Source organism: Taudactylus pleione, unplaced genomic scaffold (assembly GCF_031769625.1).
Source record: "Taudactylus pleione unplaced genomic scaffold, aTauple2 ptg001683l, whole genome shotgun sequence".
Classification (NCBI taxonomy): Eukaryota; Metazoa; Chordata; class Amphibia; order Anura; family Myobatrachidae; genus Taudactylus; species Taudactylus pleione.
This window is the reverse complement of record NW_028286080.1, coordinates 584,019-609,436: the sequence shown is the minus strand read 5'-3', so window position 1 is coordinate 609,436 and position 25,418 is coordinate 584,019. Positions and strand designations below refer to the sequence as shown.

The 25,418-nt window shown below is 46.5% G+C and overlaps 1 protein-coding gene across 2 annotated transcripts in view; it reads left to right on the top strand.

The window, feature by feature from the left end:
• Positions 1-13,473, top strand: part of HIBCH (3-hydroxyisobutyryl-CoA hydrolase) — a 127,040-nt gene extending 113,567 nt beyond the window's left edge. For both annotated transcript variants that reach the window (XM_088464544.1, XM_088464542.1), the window contains 2 exons: positions 8,671-8,704; positions 13,313-13,473. In XM_088464544.1, the coding sequence (XP_088320670.1) occupies positions 8,671-8,704; positions 13,313-13,428 (150 nt within the window). In that variant the 3' untranslated portion in view covers positions 13,429-13,473. The remainder of the gene's footprint in view (positions 1-8,670; positions 8,705-13,312) is intronic.
• Positions 13,474-25,418: the final 11,945 nt, after the last annotated feature.

Genomic DNA, 25,418 nt, shown 5'->3' with positions numbered 1-25,418 from the left:
CACATCGGAAGTCGGGAAACTAGAATGAAGAGAAACTTTGGGTCTGATTCCGAGATCTAAGTTAAAGCAATCGCAGCTGCAATCTCTTACGGATCTCAGTTGCTACAATATGCTAATGGAGGCCCACCGCTGCCTTCTCATCTGTCTGACCACGTGCAGTGGCGTCCCTACCTATTCTGACACCCGGGGCAGGTAGGGGTGGGCTGCCCTGTAGTGCACGCAGCAAAGTCGTGTCCGCGCGGGTGAGGGCGTGGCCTAGCGACCCGAAACCCCCGTGTTTGTCACTCTGGGGGTGCCGGAGATGTGGACTGCCCCCCCGGGGACCAGTTTGTTTTGCGGTGCCGGCTCCCTCGCTGTGTCAGGAGCTGAGTGCTGCATGTAACGCTACAGTGCAGCACCCGGATCCTGTCACTGAGGAGGAATCGGCACTGTGGTGTTACCCCGCGGCGGGTGACACCAAAATGTCACCTGCAGAGGGGTGACCACTTACTTTGCGAATGAACACCATGTACGAGCGTAATCGCAATACAGTTGCTGCGCAGTGCGGCATGGGTAATGGCAAGCAATCACTCAATGGCGTAAATCTCGGAATCAGGTCCTTTGTATACATATATATATATATATATATCAGCATTCATCAGTGTAGCACTGTGTTTAACCTAGGTTTATATTGCTCAGTGTTACTTAGGTATTTCTCCTTATGGAGAGTCTTCCAATATGTATTCACAATGCACTGACTTTGGTTACAGTGTGGGGTTAGTATTACAGTGTGGGGTTAGTATTATTACAGTGTGGGGTTAGAATTACAGTGTGGGGTTAGTATTATTACAGTGTGGGGTTAGTATTACAGTGTGGGGTTAGTATTACAGTGTGGGGTCAGTATTATTACAGTGTGGGGTTAGTATTATTACAGTGTGGGGTTAGTATTATTACAGTGTGGGGTTAGTATTTCAGTGTGGGGTTAGTATTTCAGTGTGGGGTCAGTATTATTACAGTGTGGGGTTAGTATTACAGTGTGGGGTTAGTATTTCAGTGTGGGGTCAGTATTATTACAGTGTGGGGTTAGTATTTCAGTGTGGGGTTAGTATTATTACAGTGTGGGGTTAGTATTACAGTGTGGGGTTAGTATTACAGTGTGGGGTCAGTATTATTACAGTGTGGGGTTAGTATTATTACAGTGTGGGGTTAGTATTATTACAGTGTGGGGTTAGTATTTCAGTGTGGGGTTAGTATTTCAGTGTGGGGTCAGTATTATTACAGTGTGGGGTTAGTATTACAGTGTGGGGTTAGTATTTCAGTGTGGGGTCAGTATTATTACAGTGTGGGGTTAGTATTTCAGTGTGGGGTTAGTATTATTACAGTGTGGGGTTAGTATTACAGTGTGGGGTTAGTATTACAGTGTGGGGTCAGTATTATTACAGTGTGGGGTTAGTATTTCAGTGTGGGGTCAGTATTATTACTGTCAGCTAATTTCCTTCTTTATCAGTTCTTCCCTTAATTATTTCTATCCCTTTCTGAACTATTTTATAATATATTATGTGTATAAACGTTTCCTGTAAATGTGTAATGTATGTCCATAGCCCTTACAGTACGATGTATCGAGTCTTCTAATCGTTAATGTTCAACGTGTCCCCCTTCTAGTGCCTAAACCTAACCTCCCCCTCCCTGCACTCTAAACCAAACCCTCCCTCCCCGGTGCTTAACCCTAACCTCCCCCCTAGTGCCTAAGCCTAACCTCCCCCTCCCTGCACCCTAATCCTTACCGTCCCTCCCCGGTGCTTAACGCTAACCTCTCCCCCCTAGTGCCTAAGCCTAACCTCCCCGCAACCTAAACCTAACACCCTCTCCCCAGTGCCTAACCCCCCCACCCCCCTTCTAGTGCCTAAGCCTAACCTCCCCGCACCCTAAACCTAACACTCCCTTCTCAGTGCCTAACCCCCCCCCACCCCCCTTCTAGTGCCTAAACCTAACCTCCCCCTCCCTGCACCCTAAACCTAACACTCCCTCCCCGGTGCTTAACCCTAACCTCTCCCCCCTAGTGCCTAAGCCTAACCTCCCCGCAACCTAAACCTAACACACTCTCCCCAGTGCCTAACCCCTCCCACCCCCCTTCTAGTGCCTAAGCCTAACCTCCCCGCACCCTAAACCTAACCCTCCCTCCCTGGTGCCTAACCCCTCCATCCCCCTTCTAGTGCCTAAACCTAACCTCCCCCTCCCTGCACCCTAAACCAAACCCTCCCTCCCCGGTGCTTAACCCTAACCTCCCCCCTAGTGCCTAAGCCTAACCTCCCCGCAACCTAAACCTAACACACTCTCCCCAGTGCCTAACCCCTCCCACCCCCCTTCTAGTGCCTAAGCCTAACCTCCCCGCACCCTAAACCTAACCCTCCCTCCCTGGTGCCTAACCCCTCCATCCCCCTTCTAGTGCCTAAACCTAACCTCCCCCTCCCTGCACCCTAAACCAAACCCTCCCTCCCCAGTGCTTAACCCTAACCTCCCCCCTAGTGCCTAAGCCTAACCTCCCCGCAACCTAAACCTAACACACTCTCCCCAGTGCCTAACCCCCCCCCACCCCCCTTCTAGTGCCTAAGCCTAACCTCCCCGCACCCTAAACCTAACACTCCCTCCCCAGTGCCTAACCCCCCCCACCCCCCTTCTAGTGCCTAAGCCTAACCTCCCCGCACCCTAAACCTAACCCTCCCTCCCTGGTGCCTAACCCTCCCCTTAATGCCTAACCCTGACATAACACCCCGATACTTACCTTCGGGTATTTAGACAGTCTGCATCCCGCACGCCGACTACATCCCGTGCCGATGTGTACGCTGAGACGCTCCAAGAGGAGCAGCGTACCGTATGTCTCATAAATTTTGTACCTTATACGCATTGCAGAATCAGCAAAAAGCCGCTCGCAGTGTACCGGAGACGCCAGGCTGCGACTTTAACCCCACAGGAATTAGCTATAACACGCACACAGTCGCAGATGAGGTGCAACAGAACATGGCGGGCAAAGAGTGCTCTCATCGGAGCCTTTCATACACAGAGTCAGACACAGTCGCACACAGACGTACAAATGTCGCACATCACATTGATCAGTGTACGCTAGCAATGTAGTCTTTACCATTTGTTTTATTTATGCGAATAAGACTCACAATTGAGCGGGAAAGATGCGCAGCTGCGTCACCCGGGAGATGCCACGACTTAAGCAGCGGTGTACAGTATAAGGACACATCTGTATATTGCCTCTGAGGAATGGGGGGGCCCTCAGTGGTGCACTTGTTGCAGTTGTTAGCCCCTAGGTCCTCTGTGACTAGTAATCAGGAAGCTGGGCAGTCACTCTGCAGGTTATCGCTTGTCAATTAGTACAGAAGTGTTTTCATTGGGTTCCTTCTGTATGAAGCCTAACACCAGCCGGGAGCTCAAGAAATAGATAGAAGAACCTGCTCTGGTCCTGTCCTGCTCTCAGATAAGCCTGTTTTGCTTCTATTGTGTTTTGTCCTGGGGTTGCCTCTGTATTTTTATTGTTTGCCTGTTTCCCCTACCTTTTGCTATTGCCTCATCCCTTATTTGTTTACTGTTGGTTATGTGTCCTTATGTACTATTGCTGCAGTCTTGCCACACAGTCCCTTTCCACAGGTCCCGCCTAACTCAGCTTGCGCCGAGCGTCTTTTACTCCCGATAATGCATCTTATGCCCCTTTAACACTGCCAGCAAATAACCCGGATTACCGCACATGAACGCACAGCAACCCGGGTTACTGCGCAGTGTGAAAGGGCCCAGTTGAAATAACCCAGGTCGAGTGACCCGGCATTTCAACTCTGGTAACGAGGGGGGTTGAACACGGGTTCAACCCGGCTCGTGGTGCAGTATGAACGGGTAACTCGGGTCGAGGTGACCCCGGGACCCGATCACTGCATAGGAAATCCGGCGTTTTGAGATGATCTCCTCTCCAATTGCTCAACAGTGTTGGTGGTGACGTCATCGATCCTGCATTATTGCCGGGTCGGGCCGCCAGTCTGAAAGGGGTCTCAGCTGGGTCGCACCCGGGATCGACACGTGTACAAATCCTGGGTGCGACCCGGCATTTGCGATGTGAAAGGGGTATTCGTCGCAAACAGATGCGACAATCCACTTCACAAAACTGCGCTGATTAATTTGACATGCGACACTTGTACACCTGCGTTGCGACTGAGTCTGAATCTGTATAGGAGGCGCTACGATGCCGCGGCTATTAACCACGCCAACTTCTGTTGTGCTTCATATATAGACTCAGTCACACACCGAGATACATGTGGTTTGTAGCATCCGTTTGCGACTAAGATACATTTTCGGGCGGAAAAGATGCTCAGTCCAAGCCGAGTTGCACGGGACGTGACAGCTCACTCGCGATACATGGCGTATTGCGGCTAAGTGTACGATGCTCTGAAGAATCTCTACCCATTAGTGTGATCACTGTGTAAGCCGCTCCCTCTCCAGTCTGACAAATTGGACTTCAGCTGTTCGCAGTGTAAGGGGACAGTCTGATTATGTGCAAGGTCCCTCGGAGTCCTCTGTTGTGTCACCACAGAACGTTTCTGGAACTAAACATCGCTTATGTTAGCTTGTGCCAACCAAAAGAGTACAGGAACACGATATACAGTATGTGTTGTGTTTATTGCTACAGTGCTTAATAGTAATCCTGATAGGGACATGTACAGATAAATACACATAGGGAAATAGTCACCATAGACAGCCATAGGAGGGCTAACATGGAGAATCTTCTTTATTCCATGTAGGCCGCAGTCACACAGATATGTCCGTATCCCTTCAGGTAACGGGCAGCCTCACCTCTGATGGTCCTTGTCATTGCAGTGTCAGGCAGCCTTGTATAGGGAGCATAAGTGGGAATTACGTAGCACAAAGGTAATGGAGGTCCGATAACCGCTGCTTCTTCTGTTGGGCTGCGGCCGTGAGGGAATTAATGTCCTCAGAGAAGATGGATGACCTTCTGAGAAGAGACAACAGGGACCAGACGGTGTTACTGGAAGCAGGTGATCAGGATCAGAGCTCTGACACCTTTCATTACATAAATGCAATTTTCCCGGGGAGTAACCCTTTCATGACTACATGTGTCGCTGTGGAAATAACGACCAATTTCACATTTTCCCTGTAATCCGCTTTCTATGGGAATAATTATTGTTTATTTTTTTTTCTCACTACAATATTGTGTGAGCTCTAAGCTAATGTTATACACTGTAGTATGTTGAAGCGTGCGCGTACATTAAGCTAATGTTATAGTATATTGAAGCGTGCGCTTACACTAAGCTAATGTTATACACTGTAGTATGTTGAAGCGTGCGCGTACATTAAGCTAATGTTATAGTATATTGAAGCGTGCGCTTACACTAAACTAATGTTATAGTATGTTGAAGCGTGCGCGTACATTAAGCTAATGTTATAGTATATTGAAGCGTGCGCTTACACTAAGCTAATGTTATAGTATGTTGAAGCGCGCACATTCACTAAGCTAATGTTATAGTATGTTGAAGTGTGCGCTTACACTAAGCTAATGTTATAGTATATTGAAGCGTGCGCTTACACTAAGCTAATGTTATAGTATGTTGAAGCGCGCACATTCACTAAGCTAATGTTATAGTATGTTGAAGTGTGCGCTTACACTAAGCTAATGTTATAATATGTTGAAGCGTGCACTTAAACTAAGCTAATGTTATAGTATGTTGAAGCGTGCGCTTACACTAAGCTAATGTTATAGTATGTTGAAGCGTGCACTTAAACTAAGCTAATGTTATAGTATGTTGAAGCGTGCACTTACACTAAGCTAATGTTATAGTATGTTGAAGCGCACGCTTACACTAAGCTAATGTTATAGTATATTGAAGCGTGTGTTTACACTAATCTAATGTTGTAGTATGTTGAAGCGTGTGTTTACACTAAGCTAATGTTATAGTATGTTGAAGCGTGTGTTTACACTAATCTAATGTTATAGTATGTTGAAGCGTGTGTTTACACTAAGCTAATGTTATAGTATATTCAAGCGTGTGTTTACACTAAGCTAATGTTATAGTATGTTGAAGCGTGTGTTTACACTAAGCTAATGTTATAGTATGTTGAAGCTTACACTAAGCTAATGTTATAGTATGTTGAAGCTTACACTAAGCTAATGTTATAGTATGTTGAAGCTTACACTAAGCTAATGTTATAGTATGTTGAAGCTTACACTAAGCTAATGTTATAGTATGTTGAAGCTTACACTAAGCTAATGTTATAGTATGTTGAAGCGTGCGCTTACACTAAGCTAATGTTATAGTATATTGAAGCGTGTGTTTACACTAATCTAATGTTGTAGTATGTTGAAGCGTGTGTTTACACTAAGCTAATGTTATAGTATGTTGAAGCGTGTGTTTACACTAATCTAATGTTATAGTATGTTGAAGCGTGTGTTTACACTAAGCTAATGTTATAGTATATTCAAGCGTGTGTTTACACTAAGCTAATGTTATAGTATGTTGAAGCGTGTGTTTACACTAAGCTAATGTTATAGTATGTTGAAGCTTACACTAAGCTAATGTTATAGTATGTTGAAGCTTACACTAAGCTAATGTTATAGTATGTTGAAGCTTACACTAAGCTAATGTTATAGTATGTTGAAGCTTACACTAAGCTAATGTTATAGTATGTTGAAGCTTACACTAAGCTAATGTTATAGTATGTTGAAGCTTACACTAAGCTAATGTTATAGTATGTTGAAGCTTACACTAAGCTAATGTTATAGTATGTTGAAGCTTACACTAAGCTAATGTTATAGTATGTTGAAGCTTACACTAAGCTAATGTTATAGTATGTTGAAGCGTGCGCTTACACTAAGCAAATGCTATAGTATGTTGAAGCTTACACTAAGCTAATGTTATAGTATGTTGAAGCTTACACTAAGCTAATGTTATAGTATGTTGAAGCTTACACTAAGCTAATGTTATAGTATGTTGAAGCGTACGCTTACACTAAGCTAATGTTATAGTATGTTGAAGCGTGTGTTTACACTAAGCTAATGTTATAGTATGTTGAAGCGTGCGCTTACACTAAGCTAATGTTATAGTATGTTGAAGTGTGCGCTTACACTAAGCTAATGTTATAGTATGTTGAAGCTTACACTAAGCTAATGTTATAGTATGTTGAAGCATACGCTTACACTAAGCTAATGTTATAGTATGTTGAAGCGTGCGCTTACACTAAGCTAATGTTATAGTATGTTGAAGCGTGCGCTTACACTAAGCTAATGTTATAGTATGTTGAAGCGTGCGCTTACACTAAGCTAATGTTATAGTATGTTGAAGCGTGCGCTTACACTAAGCTAATGTTATAGTATGTTGAAGCGTGCGCTTACACTAAGCTAATGTTATAGTATGTTGAAGCGTGCACTTACACTAAGCTAATGTTATAGTATGTCGAAGCGTGCGCTTACACTAAGATAATGTTATAGTATGTTGAAGCGTACGCTTACACTAATCTAATGTTATAGTATGTTGAAGCGTGCGCTTACACTAAGGGCCTGATTCAGAGCCGGTCGCTATTTGCGGTCGTTCGTTCTGGAAAAAGGGCTGGCTATTCAAATGAACCGTTCGCTCTTTGCGGTCTGTTCACGCCTCTAAGTCTGAACGAGCAAACAAAACTTGCGGTCGTAATTTTTTTAAAAAAACGCCCCGTGGCCGCTCGCACCATACGTCATGTCCGCTATTTAATAGATTATCGAGTACATCGAACAGCGTATGAACTGCTCGCAATTCTTGTGGTTGGTTTTTTCAACCACTATATTGCGAGCAGTTCTGACTATAAAACAACCAGGTGACGTGGTCAATGACGCTGCTGTTTTAATTATGCACACCCATAAAACGCCCGTTATGACCTTTAAGCACGCCTGCGTTCTTAATTCCACTCCCCGTTTTCAAGCACCTTCCCCTGTTACCACCCACATACGCCTCCTCCTGTCACTCAAAATAGCAGGCATTCGCTATATAGCGAACAAACGATTTTCGGCCGCACTGACTGGTTCGCGCATGTGTATTACAATCCGTACGCATGCGCAGATGTGCGAACATCGGTCAGAACGAACGAGCGGCCGCTTACGAGCGGCTCTGAATCAGGCCCTAAGCTAATGTTATAGTATGTTGAAGAAAATAAGTGTGTAGCAATCATCTCCAGACTCTTTATTTTGCTTTGTGTTTTTTTAAAACCTATTATATTCATGGTATCCGGTTATATTCTGTGCACATTATCTTACTCTGAAATATATCTGTAACCAAGAAGGACTCTAGGCCGGAGGTTCTCAACCTCAACCCTCAGGTTTTGTGGAAGCAGATGGGATAATTACTGTCCTAGCAACATAGATTATCTCACCTGTACGTGACTAAGGAAAACTACTAAACATGGCCTGTTTGTGGTACTGGAGGATTGGAGTTAACAACCCCTGCCCTAGGCAAAAGCAGACGTGAATAAACCTAATGTATCTATGGATAATATATTACTGTATCTATGGTAAATATACTACTGTATCTATGGTAAATATATTACTGTATCTATGGTAAATATATTACTGTATCTATGGTAAATATACTACATGGGTGAAATAAAAAAAATTATAGTTCACCACAAAATCTTTATATTCTTTTTCCTTTGCAGAAAGGACATGATTTTTATGAAGGCGTGAGAGCAGGTAAGTCCCATCGTGTGACATAAGTTAGCAGTAGATGTGGTCTTTATTGTCTTACAGGGCTGGATATACATTCTCTCAGACAGTTACCAGTGATAATCTCTGTGTTTGGTGTATAGGAACAATAAATCATTTCGCTGAGGTAACCATGAGCGGGCATGGGGCTACAGTAATATGGAGTTATACGGGGCATTGTGGGGCAATGGGAACTGTATCAGACTCATCTGTCCTTCATGTTCAGCCCAGTGTCCAGCACCTACTGTACATTTGGCGCAGTTGACACCAATAATAATAATATGCACCGATCATTAATCATGTCTTCTGATTTAGGGCCTGATAGTCACACGCTGCTGCGACCACATTAGCGCCTGTAGTATTAGGTGCGACTTATGGCTTATGCGATCAGCCTTTCCCCTGGTGTACAGCCATATGTATGACTCTGCAAGGACTGGGACTTATCACTTATGCTATCAGCCTTTCCCCTGGTGTACAGCCATGTGTATGACTCTGCAAGGACTGGGACTTATCGCTTATGCTATCAGCCTTTCCCCTGGTGTACAGCCATGTGTATGACTCTGCAAGGACTGGGAGTTATCGCTTATGCTATCAGCCTTTCCCCTGGTGTACAGCCATGTGTATGACTCTGCAAGGACTGGGACTTATCACTTATGCTATCAGCCTTTCCCCTGGTGTACAGCCATGTGTATGACTCTGCAAGGACTGGGACTTATCGCTTATGCTATCAGCCTTTCCCCTGGTGTACAGCCATGTGTATGACTCTGCAAGGACTGGGACTTATGGCTTATGCGATCAGCCTTTCTCCTGGTGTACAGCCATATGTCTGACTCTGCAAGGACTGGGACTTATCACTTATGCTATCAGCCTTTCCCCTGGTGTACAGCCATGTGTATGACTCTGCAAGGACTGGGACTTATCACTTATGCTATCAGCCTTTCCCCTGGTGTACAGCCATGTGTATGACTCTGCAAGGACTGGGACTTATCGCTTATGCGATCAGCCTTTCCCCTGGTGCACAGCCATGTGTATGACTCTGCAAGGACTGGGACTAATCGCTTATGCTATCAGCCTTTCCCCTGGTGTACAGCCATGTGTATGACTCTGCAAGGACTGGGACTAATCGCTTATGCGATCAGCCTTTCCCCTGGTGCACAGCCATGTGTATGACTCTGCAAGGACTGGGACTAATCGCTTATGCTATCAGCATTTCCCCTGGTGTACAGCCATGTGTATGACTCTGCAAGGACTGGGACTAATCGCTTATGCTATCAGCCTTTCCCCTGGTGTACAGCCATGTGTATGACTCTGCAAGGACTGGGACTTATCGCTTATGCTATCAGCCTTTCCCCTGGTGTACAGCCATGTGTATGACTCTGCAAGGACTGGGACTTATGGCTTATGCTATCAGCCTTTCCCCTGGTGTACAGCCATGTGTATGACTCTGCAAGGACTGGGACTTATCGCTTATGCTATCAGCCTTTCCCCTGGTGTACAGCCATGTGTATGACTCTGCAAGGACTGGGACTTATGGCTTATGCGATCAGCCTTTCCCCTGGTGTACAGCCATATGTATGACTCTGCAAGGACTGGGACTTATCGCTTATGCTATCAGCCTTTCCCCTGGTGTACAGCCATGTGTATGACTCTGCAAGGACTGGGATTTATCACTTATTCTATCAGCCTTTCCCCTGGTGTACAGCCATGTGTATGACTCTGCAAGGACTGGGACTTATGGCTTATGCGATCAGCCTTTCCCCTGGTGTACAGCCATGTGTATGACTCTGCAAGGACTGGGACTAATCGCTTATGTTATCAGTCTTTCCCCTGGTGTACAGCCATGTGTATGACTCTGCAGAGACTGGGACGCCCACTGCGAGCGTCTTTAGATGGTAAAATCGTGCTTGGTGCGTCTTCATGTGCAGCCATTAATCTCGCCATGGAAACTTGCCCCAGTCCCATGCTAGGTGCAGATTCTCCATCAGGGTATGGCTTCCAACGTGAGCGATTAAGAATCTGAGGGCCTGATTCAGACACGCTCGCTAGAATGCCTTTGCACGTAGCCAACCGATTGTTTGCATTCTGCGCGTGTGCGCGAACCAGTGCGCGCGATCGGGAAGCGTTCGCTCGCTGCTCATAGACAGCCCGCCTGAATGAGTGACAGGAGAAGCCGTTTGTGGGTGGTGACAGGTGCTGGCCACTAGAAACGGGGGAGTGGTGGTGTGAACGCAGGCGTGCCTGAGTGTCTCAACGCCATATCAGAGGCGCGCATGATTAAGCGGCAGCGTCATAGAACACGTCACCTGGCTGCATTTTACACTGAACTGCTCGCAGTGCTTGCAGCAGGGTATGCTCAACCTCAAGCGCTGTGATCGCATCCGATGGTGCTCGATGTTACCGATGGTTGCATACACTTCCTGGAGATGACGTGCGCAAGTGGGCATCTTAAGATAGGCTGTTGGGCGTCTGCATACACAAGGCGATCGGACGCAAAGACATAGTGGGCGTGCTAATGCCTTGCCGTGCAATCGCCACCCTTGCCGAATTTGCATACGCACCTAGCGAGCGGGTCTGAATCGAGCCCTGAGTTCGTTATCACTTAAGCAAAATGCCTGCGATGCTCCCATGACACGCCCACAAGACGGACCATCTTCATGCGTCCGCATAATAGCCACCTCCCTATTACCTCACGGTCACCGCCCAGGGTCGCCTAATACATCTGCGAGACCGTGCATCATAATCGGTACTGCGACACACTGGTACTCATGTACCGCACAAAATGTAAGTTATTTTGGCAAATGCGCAGTAGCCAAAAATCTCTGTGAACATCGCCATCGCGTGCGACTCAGAATCAGCCCCTCAGGGTGCATGAAATCTGGACTTCTTTAGTCTATATATAAAATTTAGTTCTCATTTAAGTGCAATTATTTATTTCCGGTCACGCTGCCGGGTGTGTATAATTCTGGATGGTTAGAAATACAGGTCTCTGTCCCCGATATGCGTCTCTCTGGCTTGTAGAAGTAATAACGCAGTATCCTATCTGATTTATCATCGCATTAAGCTCTGACAGTCTGTAATAGTTCTGAGCTTACGGCGAGCAGCCCGGGCGGGTGATGAGCTGAATCAATATGCAGAACGCGCTTTTATTGAAACAAATATTAGTTATCAGGCCTGGCTGTAGGTTATAATGACACACACTGTGCCAGATAACACGAACAGCTGGCCGTTAGTACATAGAGGACGCGGATTTCTTGTAACGTAGTTGACAAGACGCTACTGGACACGGATTGTCTTACTGGGAGGTAGTGGGGTGACATGGGCGATGCAGCACAGGATTTATCATTGGATCTTTCCCTTTGTAATATTTATATAAATGTCAGTCCGCTGAGTAAATAGGACTCTGTCATCAGCTGTTACCACTGATTTCATTTCCTCCCTGAATCACTTTATGCAAATAGACTGTTTATATACATAAATCCGGCAGCAGGGAGGGTGAGACTGGCATGTGGGGTATCTGGCAGCAGGGAGGGTGAGACTGGCATGTGGGGTATCTGGCAGCAGGGAGGGTGAGACTGGCATGTGGGGTATCTGGCAGCAGGGAGGGTGAGGGTGAGTGTGGTATGTGGGGTATCTGGCAGCAGGGAGGGTGAGACTGGCAGGTGGGGTATCTGGCAGCACGGAGGGTGAGTGTGGCAGGTGGGGTATCTGGCAGAAGGGAGGGAGAGTGTGGCAGGTGGGGTATCTGGCAGCACGGAGGGTGAGTGTGGCAGGTGGGGTATCTGGCAGCAGGGAGGGTGAGTGTGGCAGGTGGGGTATCTGGCAGCAGGGAGGGTGAGACTGGCATGTGGGGTATCTGGCAGCAGGGAGGGTGAGACTGGCATGTGGGGTATCTGGCAGCAGGGAGGGTGAGACTGGCATGTGGGGTATCTGGCAGCAGGGAGGGTGAGGGTGAGTGTGGTATGTGGGGTATCTGGCAGCAGGGAGGGTGAGACTGGCAAGTGGGGTATCTGGCAGCAGGGAGGGTGAGTGTAGCAGGTGGGGTATCTGGCAGCAGGGAGGGTGAGACTGGCATGTGGGGTATCTGGCAGCAGGGAGGGTGAGTGTGGCAGGTGGGGTATCTGGCAGCAGGGAGGGTGAGCGTGACAGGTGGGGTATCTGGCAGCAGGGAGGGTGAGACTGGCAAGTGGGGTATCTGGCAGCAGAGAAGGCGAGTGTGGCAGGTGGGGTATCTGGCAGCAGGGAAGGTGAGTGTAGCAGGTGGGGTATCTGGCAGCAGGGAGGGTGAGACTGGCATGTGGGGTATCTGGCAGCAGGGAGGGTGAGTGTTGTAGGTGGGGTATCTGGCAGCAGGGAGGGTGAGTGTGGCAGGTGGGGTATCTGGCAGCAGGGAGGGTGAGACTGGCTGGTGGGGTATCTGGCAGCAGGGAGGGTGAGTGTGGCAGGTGGGGTATCTGGCAGCAGGGAGGGTGAGTATGGCAGGTGGGGTATCTGGCAGCAGGGAGGGTGAGTGTGGCAGGTGGGGTATCTGGCAGCAGGGAGGGTGAGTGTGGCATGTGGGGTAAATAACTGGCTGAGTCATATTTTCTTACCTTACAGTGCTGATTGAAAAAGACCAGAATCCAAAATGGAAGCCGGCGCGGTTAGAAGACGTCACCACTGAATACATGGACCGCTGTTTTGCATCCCTTGGGAGCAATGACTTAAAGCTGTAACTAATTCATGTAATACGTCTCCACAATAAAAATACATTTCCTTTAGCGGATTACCTGTTATATTTTGCTGGTTTAAATAAAGGTGGTCGCCAACATGGAGATTATTAGCAAATACACAAGTGTCCTTAAGAGGAGTAAAAGATGTGGCATGGCGATAAGTATCAGGCATTTATTCTTTTTGCTCATTCCACAGCTATAAATCTGTAATGTTGTAATGCTTGGTTCTATAGATCACAGGGTCTCAAACTCAGTCCTCAGGACCCCCAAACAGTGCATGTTTTCCAGGTCTCCTCACAGAATCACAAGTGAGATAATTAGCTCCACCTTTGAATCTTCTAAAATGTGTCAGTGAGTAATGATTACACCTGTGCACCTGCTGGGTGACCTGGGAAATGTGTCAGTGAGTAATGATTACACCTGTGCACCTGCTGGGTGACCTGGGAGATGTGTCAGTGAGTAATGAATACACCTGTGCACCTGCTGGGTGACCTGGGAAATGTGTCAGTGAGTAATGAATACACCTGTGCACCTGCTGGGTGACCTGGGAAATGTGTCAGTGAGTAATTATTACACCTGTGCACCTGCTGGGTGACCTGGGAAATGTGTCAGTGAGTAATGAATACACCTGTGCACCTGCTGGGTGACCTGGGAAATGTGTCAGTGAGTAATGAATACACCTGTGCACCTGCTGGGTGACCTGGGAAATGTGTCAGTGAGTAATGAATACACCTGTGCACCTGCTGGGTGACCTGGGAAATGTGTCAGTGAGTAATGAATACACCTGTGCACCTGCTGGGTGACCTGGGAGATGTGTCAGTGAGTAATGAATACACCTGTGCACCTGCTGGGTGACCTGGGAAATGTGTCAGTGAGTAATGAATACACCTGTGCCCCTGCTGGGTGACCTGGGAAATGTGTCAGTGAGTAATGATTACACCTGTGCACCTGCTGGGTGACTTGGGAAATGTGTCAGTGAGTAATGAGTACACCTGTGCACCTGCTGGGTGACCTGGGAAATGTGTCAGTGAGTAATGATTACACCTGGGAGATGTGTTAGTGAGTAATGATTACACCTGTGCACCTGCTGGGTGACCTGGGAGATGTGTCAGTGAGTAATGATTACACCTGTGCACCTGCTGGGTGACCTGGGAAATGTGTCAGTGAGTAATGATTACACCTGTGCACCTGCTGGGTGACCTGGGAAATGTGTCAGTGAGTAATGATTACACCTGTGCACCTGCTGGGTGATCTGGGAAATGTGTCAGTGAGTAATGAATACACCTGTGCACCTGCTGGGTGACCTGGGAGATGTGTCAGTGATTAATGAATACACCTGTGCACCTGCTGGGTGACATGGGAAATGTGTCAGTGAGTAATGATTACACCTGTGCATCTGCTGGGTGACCTGGGAAATGTGTTGGTGAGTAATGATTACACCTGTGCATCTGCTGGGTGACCTGGGAAATGTGTTGGTGAGTAATGATTACACCTGTGCATCTGCTGGGTGACCTGGGAAATGTGTTAGTGAGTAATGATTACACCTGTGCATCTGCACCTGCTGGGTGACCTGGGAGATGTGTCAGTGAGTAATGAGTACACCTGTGCACCTGCTGGCTGACCTGGGAAATGTGTCAGTGAGTAATGAGTACACCTGTGCACCTGCTGGATGACCTGGGAAATGTGTCAGTGAGTAATGATTACACCTGTGCACCTGCTGGGTGACCTGGGAAATGTGTCAGTGAGTAATGATTACACTTGTGCACCTGCTGGGCGACCTGGAAAACATGACCTGTGTGGAGTCTTGTGACGACTTCGTATTCCAACAAATCAGGCACAAGATGTGTGGGACTCGTTGTGAGTGACCGGTAGCTGGAGACCTTCCTCCAGCTTGTAGAAGACATCACTACTTCAGACTGGTCCAGCTGCTTCACCAAGTGGCTTTGTACCGATGTTACCTACCAGGTTTTGCCTTTTAAATGATTGACACTTTAAAACCTCCTGCAGACTGGCGGGGATCCCACCAATGCCTGTATCTCGCAGGCTATTACATGTCCCCCTTTGTCTGTTTGCTGGAACCTGCCACAGAAGGAGCAGCTTGTATCAGGTAAGTGAGTGGCAGCCTCTGGAGTGTGACTATTATCATTAAAATACCCTGTCCTAAAAATGAATGACCAAAAAATAACTCGCACAGACTGACACCTGTTTTCCATCAAAATCCCGGGATATTGCCGACGCTTGGAGATGACATTATATCCAAGTGCCAGGAAATGTGGCTCTCCCTATGCTGTGAATGGGACCCGCTTCTCATGACCTGGGATACCTGTTTCCACTGAGCCTTACCCGGTTCTTACCCGCGTAAAACCCTGCTCGAGACCCGGGAAGAGATGCCTGGTTAGTCGACCCAGGATTTTTTCCTAGGAGCCTTAACACGGCAATAACCTGGGTTTTAGCGGCAGGGGAAAAGGGGAGTGAGTAATGAGAGTACTGTCTGTATAATGGAAGCATGGCGTTAGTGTGAAATTTGATTTGCACACAAAAGGATTATAGAAGCGAGTTAGGTGCTGTGGGCGGGTTTCCGTTACTGCTGTGGTAACGCTGCATTATACCTTATATTTGTAGTGCACATTTACAGAGAATAAGAACGTGTGGTTAACGGAACAGGTGGAACGTCCTTGGGTAAATACTGGCTCTTGCAAGAATAATTCATGTTTTAATCTCTACATTTATTGCTTCCGCCTTTGAAAGCTTGGGCACATTGATGATTTTCAGGTGTTTTTATGAAATGAATTCACACTAACAAACGTTCCATGCGGGAAATGTACAATATATAAACTCCCCATCAGTCTCCGTGCTTTATGCTGACTTTCCTAGCATTATTTATTTTATGTTTTACTACCTACATTGGGTTCTCCTTGCCAGAGGTCATGCTTACGTGTCCAATAGGATGAAACTTTTATTTATCTGCCTTTGGGACATTTTCTTGTTTAATATAAGCTCATGATAAACTCACATAACCACTTAGCTGACAATATTTTCTGGGCAAAACTAGTCAGAAATTGTCTATTTTTTTTTTAATTTAATATAGTTTAAAAGGTATTTTTAAAAATATATTTATATATTTTATTGACAAAAAAAATGACTAGGGTGTGTATTGCACACCTGGTGTCCATAAGGCCCCATTATAAAATCACTTCCCTCCCAGCGGTCATAAATCCTATTAACACTGGATGTAGTCAGGAGCCAGCGGTCGAAATGCAGACCGCCGACTTCCCGATACTGAAATTCTGGCATGGGACTAAAGATAGGTGTCTAAATACTGACAACTATCATTATTATTTATTTATTACCAGTTATTTATATAGCGCACACATATTCCGCAGCGCTTTACAGAGAGAATAATTGGCCATTCACATCAGTCCCTGCCCCAGTGGAGCTTACACTCTATGTTCCCTATCACATGCGCACACACACTAGGGTTAATTTTTGTTGGGAGCCAATTAACCTACCAGTATATTTTTGGAATGTGGGAGGAAACCGGAGTACCCGGAGGAAACCCACGCAAGCACAGGGAGAATATACAAACTCCACACAGTTAGGGCCGTGGTGGGAATTGAACCCATGACCTCAGTGCTGTGAGGCCCCACGCCGATATCCCGATGACCGGCATACCAAACGTAGGTAAGCCAGATGTCAGGAGCAATTAGCCGCGGGGGTGGAGGTTTAGGAATAGGCACCATTGGGGGGAGGTTAGGGATAGGCACCATTGGGGGGAGGTTAGGGATAGGCACCATCGAGGGGAGGTTAGGGATAGGCACCATCAAGGGAAGGTTAGGGATAGGCACCATTGGGGGGAGGTTAGTGATAGGCACCATCGGGGGGAGGTTAGGGATAGGCACCATCGGGGGGGAGGTTAGGGAAGGGCACCATCGGGGGGGAGGTTAGGGATAGGCACCATCGGGGGGAGGTTACAGATAGGCACCATCGAGGGGAGGTCAGGGATAGGCACCATCGGGGGGGAGGTTAGGGATAGGCACCATCAGGGGGGAGGTTAGGGATAGGCACCATCGGGGGATGATTAGGGATGGGCAACATCGGGGGGAGGTTAGGGATAGGCACCCCCCCGGGAGGGTTAGGTTTAGAGTGCGGAGAGGGAGGTAAGGTTTGGGCACCCCTGGGGGGAGGTTAGGGTTAGGCACCACTAAGGTAGGGTTAGGGGGGGTAAGATGGGTAGGGATAGCCCACTTATCTCCCCTGTCAGGATCTTCATCTGCCAGCCTTCCGGCGTCGGGATTTCAACCGCAGGGCTTCCGTCCGGCGATATTACATACCCAACCCCTCCCACACACCCTCTTGGTAGTAAAAGAATCGCTGTTTTATAAACCACCCACCCACCCGCCCTTATAAAAAGCCCGTTTTTTTGCACACACCTTCCTTCTCCCCTGTGACCAGTATCAATTTTTTTTTTTATTATTTTACCCCCCCCACACACCCTCATATTACTTTATTTTGCCCTTCCCCCGCTGATTACAGATCCCCCCCCCATGGGCATTACCCCTCCCCCACATGCAGAGCGCAGCGGAGTGTGTGTCAGGGGATCTGATGATTCGTCCCCCTTGCTGCAGCTGATCTCTCTGAAGTAACTCCCCCTCCTCACACTTCTGTCCCCGGCGCATGCAGAGAGCGCTATGCGCGGCATTCTGGGAGTGATTCCGGCACTGATGGTGATGGTGGTCAGTGTTTTTATGGTACAATTGCATTTATAATTACCATATGATCCACTTGCTATATATGGGATCAGTTCATAAGGAGTTAAAAAACTGGCTAAAACGAATTAAGCAATTATCCAATAATTAAAAACCTACTGCTATTTATACAGCAAATTTATAATGGGAGAACATTTTAGCTTGAAAAAGGCTACAATTTAGCCGAAACGCGTTGCTGTTCTCTTGGATCAATTTCTGGACATTATTTTACCATCTTCATAATTGCCTACATATGCACCGGCTGACCGCTATTATTCTTGGCGTGAGATTCCACGTGAAGAGGCTGCTGTGGTGACAGAGCCGTGCTCTGCTGTAGAGCCGGCACACGGGGATTTCCTCACTCCACTGGCTAACCGCCCTGACTGCGTCCCGATCCAGGTCTCAACAAGCCGGAGACGGGAGGCACTCGTCGGTGAGTTTTCCAGCTACTTCGTCTGACACACCAATACGAAGTTCAGCCCACACGTGGAGCCGCCTCATTTGCGGTCTGACAAGCTTGACTGCTGCTATACATTCAACGGCCAGAACGGAGACAGGAGTCCCGTTTATTTGCAAACATCTCATTGTGAGTTTAACATTCTCCGGTTCCCCTGAATCCATGTAAAGGTACTTTGCCCATTTATTTTCCATCTACAGGACTGGAATTACATGCAGGGACAGTACTGGACCCCCATTCTCATTCACAAATTGAATGATGTCCTTATACTATAATTTCTGATTTTTTTGCTTTCTCCTTACATGTAGGCAAATTGTGCTTATTCTTTTATGCAATATTGGGCCTGATTCAGACCAACTCGCAAGCGGCTGTCCGCTCGCAAGTGGGTCGATGGTGTGCACTGCGCATGCGCACGACGGAGGGAGCTCCGTCGTGCGCATGCGCCAGACGCGACGAGCGAAGGACTTTCCTTCGCTTGTTGTGTCTGATCAAAGGGGGCGTGCTGTCGATGTTGATTGACAGCACGCCCCCTTTGGTGGGCGTGCCGGGGGCGTGCCTCCCAGACGGAGGCGTTCCCAAGGGAACGCCTACCGTCTGAAGCCGGCCCCACTGACATCACTAGTGATGTCAGTGGGAGTGATTTTGGCTCTGATAGAGCCAAAATCACTCCAGGGCTTGTGGTCGAAAACCCCGACCACTGGCTTCTGTTCGCACTGGCGATGGTCGCGATGGTCAAGACCATCGCGACCATCATCCTGCACGCTCGTATGAGCTGTGGGTGATGAGCCACAGCTATACGAGAGTCCAGGAGGACGCTCCATTGTTATGGAGGACGGCCCTCATTCAGAGCGAGCGCTCTGCTCAGAGCGTCCGGCTCTGAATGAGGGCCATTGTCCATTATTCCTTTTTTGTATTGAAGTGTATCCAGTTTTAATAGTGTCATTGCAATTTGTATCTAAATATTCAGCTCTTTTAGATCAGGAGCCTGATCAACTCCTTAATCTATTTACAATTTATTTATGATTTATTTCTATTTTTGCTACAATATATGACTAATTTTTATATGTATGTTCAAGGTGAAATAAAACACTTATTTATATAATACATACTACTGCCTGTATCCCAGCATAAATATTACAGCGCAGTGAAATGTATAATTTCTTGTTCTCTGATGAGGTTGACAATCACCTTTTATCTTCACTGCTACACTTTTATTTGACCTTTTTGACATATTAGCGCTTGGTTAATTTTTTCTTTGTAGTGACTGCAGGGGAGTCAGATGAGATGCGTTTTGCACTTGGGCACGATGGATCTCCCCTTAAAAAACTGGGGGACACAGCAAGGCGGCGGTAATGCGACCGTGTCAGCGGAGACCCTTCTGTCTGCGGTCCCATCACATACTAACCACACCGGTTAAGTGGTTAAAAACTTGTATGTTTGTGTTATTGAAAGTGTCAGATGTAATCTATCTCAGGATTAGCTTTATTAAAAACACCTACAGTAAGCTACGGCCTTAAAAATATACACTTACTATTGTTTATTGTACTTGTACAGTATATACTGATTTTAACAGAGACAAAAACAAAACCGTTTATTGTAAGCAGGAAAAAAAATATAAACAAAATATAGATTTAAAATACTAAATATATTATACTATACTTAACTATTTACTAAATAACTTACTTGGGAACTAATAGGGGATACTGGGCCTGATTCAGAGCCGCTCGTAAGCGGCCGCTCGTTCGTTCCGAGCGATGTTTGCCCAACTGTGCATGCGTACGGATCGTAATACACATGCGCGAACCAGTTAGTGCGGCCGAAAATCGTTTGTTCGCTAAATAGCGAATGCCTGCTATTTTGAGTGACAGGAGGAGGCGTATGTGGGTGGTAACAGGGGAAGGTGCTTGAAAACGGGGAGTGGAGATCCGAACGCAGGCGTGCTTAAAGGTCAAAACTGGCGTTTTATGGGTGTGCATAATTAATACAGCAGCATCATTGACCACGTCACCGGGTTATTTTATAGTCAGAACTGCTCGCAAGATTGCGGTAGGAAAAACCGATCACAAGAATAGCGAGCAGTTCATACGCTGGTCGATGTACTCGATTAATCTAATAAATAGCGGACATGACGTAGGATGTGAGCGGCCAGGGGGCGTAGTTTCCAAAAAAACTACCGCAAGTTTTGATCGCTCGTTCAGACCTAGAGGCGTGAACAGACCGCAAAGAGCGAACGGTTCATTTGAATAGCCACCCCTATTTTCAGAACGAACGACCACAAATAGCGTCCGGCTCTGAATCAGGCCCACTGTGCTATTTTTACAAAGCGGTGACAAATTAAAGCGGCATTAAAATTCAGTGTGAGGCCCTGTGTGCTTTACGCTGAATGTGAGTGCCGCTTTAAATTTCCAGCTCCAACCCGCCAAGAAACTGAGGGCTTACAAAAGCCGCTACTTTGTACATATAGCCCAGAGTGATAAATAAAATAAAAATTTTGTTCCGAAAGAGGGTTTTTAACAAAAACACAAAATTGCAGTAATTGTGTATTAAACTCCTTTTAGATGTGGGGAAAAAAATGAGTGTAAAATTATCTTCACTCCGGTGTAAATTCCCATTCGTAATTGGTGTGATGATATATAGTGTCTTTCTTGTGTATCTGATCTCTTCACAAGATAACCTAAATGGTGAAGAGATCTGTGCATTATTTTTTAATTTGGGCAGATCACTGTCCGGCATGTCTATATTACTATCCCGGTATCACTCCATAAAAAGAAATGTGAAACCGCGTAATTTGTCTAATAAAAACTTAAATACAATACATTTATGCTTATAATACACTGGCGGGTCTTCTGAATTTTTTATGTTGAAAAATAAATAAAATACAGCTGCTCGTAATGGGTACTATGGGGGTCATTCAGACCCGGTCGTTAGCGCCATTGCGCTCGGACCGGGTCGATGGTCCCCCACAGAGCATGCGCACGAGGGCGCCGGTGCCATCGTGCGCATGCGTGAGACCCGCTACGACCGACAGCGCCGGTCGAAAGCGGGTCTCGATCCAAAGGGGGCGAGCTGTCGATGTTAATTAACAGCTCACCCCATGGGAACACCTACCGTTTGGGGGCAGCCCCACTGACATCACTAGTGATGTCAGTGGAGAGCTTCCGGCTCAGACAGAGCCGAAAGCTCTCCGGGGCTTACAACAAGGGAGACCCTACCCTAGGGTCTCGTCGTAAGCCCCGATGGTCGCGATGGTCTTGACCATCGCGACCATCACCTTAGGCGGTCGTAAGGCTGTGGGTGTTAACCCACAGCCTTACCACCGCAAAGGAGGACGTCTTGAAAATTCAAGAGGTCCTCCCCTCATTCAGACCGACCGCACGCTCTGTGCGACCGGCTCTGAATGAGGTCCAATATCTCATAGTAGAATGTATTCATAAAACACAGCACACAATCCGCCTTCACTGTCCACTCAGCACATTTCAAGGCACGTCAATGTTTAGGGGTACCCTGCACCAATGTTGTAGTGTCACATTAAAGTCCGATGTCTCACTAATTAAGTATCGCCTGTTTCATATATTCCTTTCCCCCCTAAACCATTAACAATAACATATTTGACTGGTACGTTGTGAAATAGGCATCCAAGGTCACAATCCATCCATGTCATTCTCATTTTCAAAAGAGGTCACAGTCTTTTTCTGGGACACCCATTGTAGCCTGTTGTGACTGTCCAGCTAAACACTGGGGCTGTTTGGAGTTATACTATTACTGATTGACGTTTTGCAAAACTCAGCATTGAGGGGAAGATCAAATTAGCGTGGGGGTTTGCCAGTGCCGCGCAGGGAAATACTATTCAATGAAATAGCATTTTCCCAATGCGGAATCTAATACCCCTTTTACACCAAGCTAAAAATCCTGGGTCGATGCGCATCAACCAGGGATTTTTGTCAGTGTGAACGGATATACCAGGGTCCAGGGACCTGGAGAACCAACTCTGGTATTTTGCAGGGTTGGTCGTTCCCGTGCCAGTCTGCAGTGTAAACGTCGCGATCTGGGTCATGATGAACCGGATCGTGCCGCATGCCAGCCGATTGGCCGGCTTCAGTGGAGCTTGGAGATGATGTCATCTCCAAGCGTCCACTTCAATGCCGGAAGAGCCGGGTCACCGCAGACCTGGCTCCGGTGTAAACGGCGCCAAATATATCCAGGGTTGGCGCTGAGGAAGTTCCGGGTCTGATCCGGATTGGAATCCTGTGCCAACCTCCGGGTCAGACCCGAAACTTTGGTATAATCCCACGTGAATCCCCTGATGGTGAATTTTTCTTGCTGACTTTTCCCTGCAGCTCCTGAAGCTGTCCACCTAGGGGAGAGGACTCGCGGGGTTAGGGGAGAGGACTTGCGGGGTTATCCCAGCTCATCGAATTGCTGGCCGCAGGTAATTAGCCACTAATTGGATTCCCTCCTTATTTGGAGTTGAACATCTCTCATGTTAGGCTGCAGATGGAAATACTGACAATACAACGAACCTAGCTTGGTTTTGCCTATATAACGTGCTGTTTTAAAAATACCGGAATACTCCCATGTATTCCCGCAGCCACACAGGCTCGCACTCTATTACATTTAGCCAGGGGCGTCTTAAGAGAGCACTGCCCATTTTCCGGTGTTCTGAGCAGCGCTGACACCCGACGCGGGACCACGGACAGGTGAGTTTAAAATAATATGAGTGCAGGGTGTGTGGTGCCGGGCCCCCCTATACCCGGGGGCCCGTGTGCCCCGCACACACTACACCCATTATAGATACGCCCCTGCATTTAGCCCTTTATCTTTTTGTTTGGCAATTTAGGGTTTTCTGTACCTGTTCACTTAATTGATGAAAGGGAAATCTGAAATGTCATCCTCAGCTGTACATTTAGTATTCTATCTAGAGTGTAAGGTTCTCAAACTCGGTCCTCAGGACCCCACACAGTGCATGTTTTCCAGGTCTCTCTACAGAATCACAAGTGAAATAATTATAACCACCTGTGGATCTTTTAAAATGTGTATATAGAAAGGGGAAGGGGGAGGGAGGGAAGGATAGATTGCACAGGAATATTGGTGGGTAAGAAAGATCGTTATAAAGCAATACAGATAGAAGGTGCACCCTCGGAGTAATTGTGTATATCTGAGAGGAGAGAAGAAGGACTCCGTATGTGGGGCACGCTCCTATAGAATTAACAAGCTACAAAAAATACATTTTATTGATATTTATTAAAAAAGGAAAAGAGAAAAAAATGGTCAAAAACACCTATCAGTCGACAATCACAGTTGTTTCTTATATACAGTATATATATATATATGTGTACATATAGCAATGTAGGTATTCAGGATTGCCTCTAAGCAGATTTCTACTATGCAATCATCTCAATTTGTGGTCAGCTACGGGAGAGACTTGATCTGGCAGTTTCTCAAGGTGTTATTTCCAGCAGTTTGAAAGATGCATTGGTTCCCAGATTTCCATCTATGGCTCTTTTATATACCTTACCCAAAATACATAAATGCCTGGACAATCCCCCGGGGCGACCCATTATATCTGCCAGGGGGTCATTGTTCCAGGCGGTGTCTGTATTTTTGGATGAGGTCTTGCAACCTTGCATCAAGGAACATCCTAGATTTTTGCTTGACACTACTTCCTTTTTAAATAGGATTCATGCATTACCAGAGACTCCATCGGGAAGTTTTTTTATGTAGTATAGACGTTAGCAGTCTATACACTGTGATCCCTAATGAGGAGGGCTTGATGGCAGTTAGGAAACTTATTGCTGAAAGTACCATCTATAGTGGCCCTGATGTTGGCTTGGTAGTAGATTTGTTGGACATGATTCTCAATAAAAATTTCTTCATGTATAATGAGAAGATATACCTACAGCTAATTGGCGTAGCGATGGGGTCGAATGTGGCCCCATCCTACGCCAATGCATTTATGTTCCAAGCGGAACAAGAGATTTTCTTTCAGGATGTCTATGTATCTGGCATGATCTTTTTTTATGCCAGGTACATAGACGATATATTCCTGATTTGGACAGGTACTGAATTACAGTTTAGAGAATTCATGTTCCAGCACAATCAATCCGACAATCCAATTAAATTCACATTTGATATTAGTGAATTGGGGGTTAATTACCTTGATGTTAAGTTGAAATTTGAAGATGGCAAATTGGTGACGGAATTGTTTAAAAAGCCCACCGACAGGAACACCCTATTACATTTTGGTAGTTGTCATCCTAAAGAATTAAAATATGGTTTACCATACTCACAATTCCTGCGGGCTCGCAGGATTTGTAGTGATGAAACAATGGCCCGTAAGGAAATCGACTTGATGAAATGCAAGTTCCTTGAGAGGGGATATCCCGCTAATATTTTTAATCAAAGCATTGAGAAAGCTATGAAAGTACCCAGAGCTGATCTCCTTAAGTGAGGTAAAGTTAAAGAAAGGAATAGGGGCAAGTTGCCATGGGTTAACCATTACCATACTCAGAGTAACGAGATTAGGAATTTAACCAAAAAATTTTGGCCCATTGTTAGGACCGACCCAGATTTAAATTTGCAGGACACTAACATCATGCCCTGCTATACTAGAGGTCGTAATCTTCGCAATTGGTTGGTTAAAACTGATATCAGCAATATGTGTAAGATTGATAGGGGATGCTTTTTACGTCCAAAATTAGTTGGTTTTAGATGTCTTAACTGCATGACCTGCCGCTCGTTAACGGTAGGGAATAGTTTTTGTCATCCATACAGTGGGCATAGATATACCATTA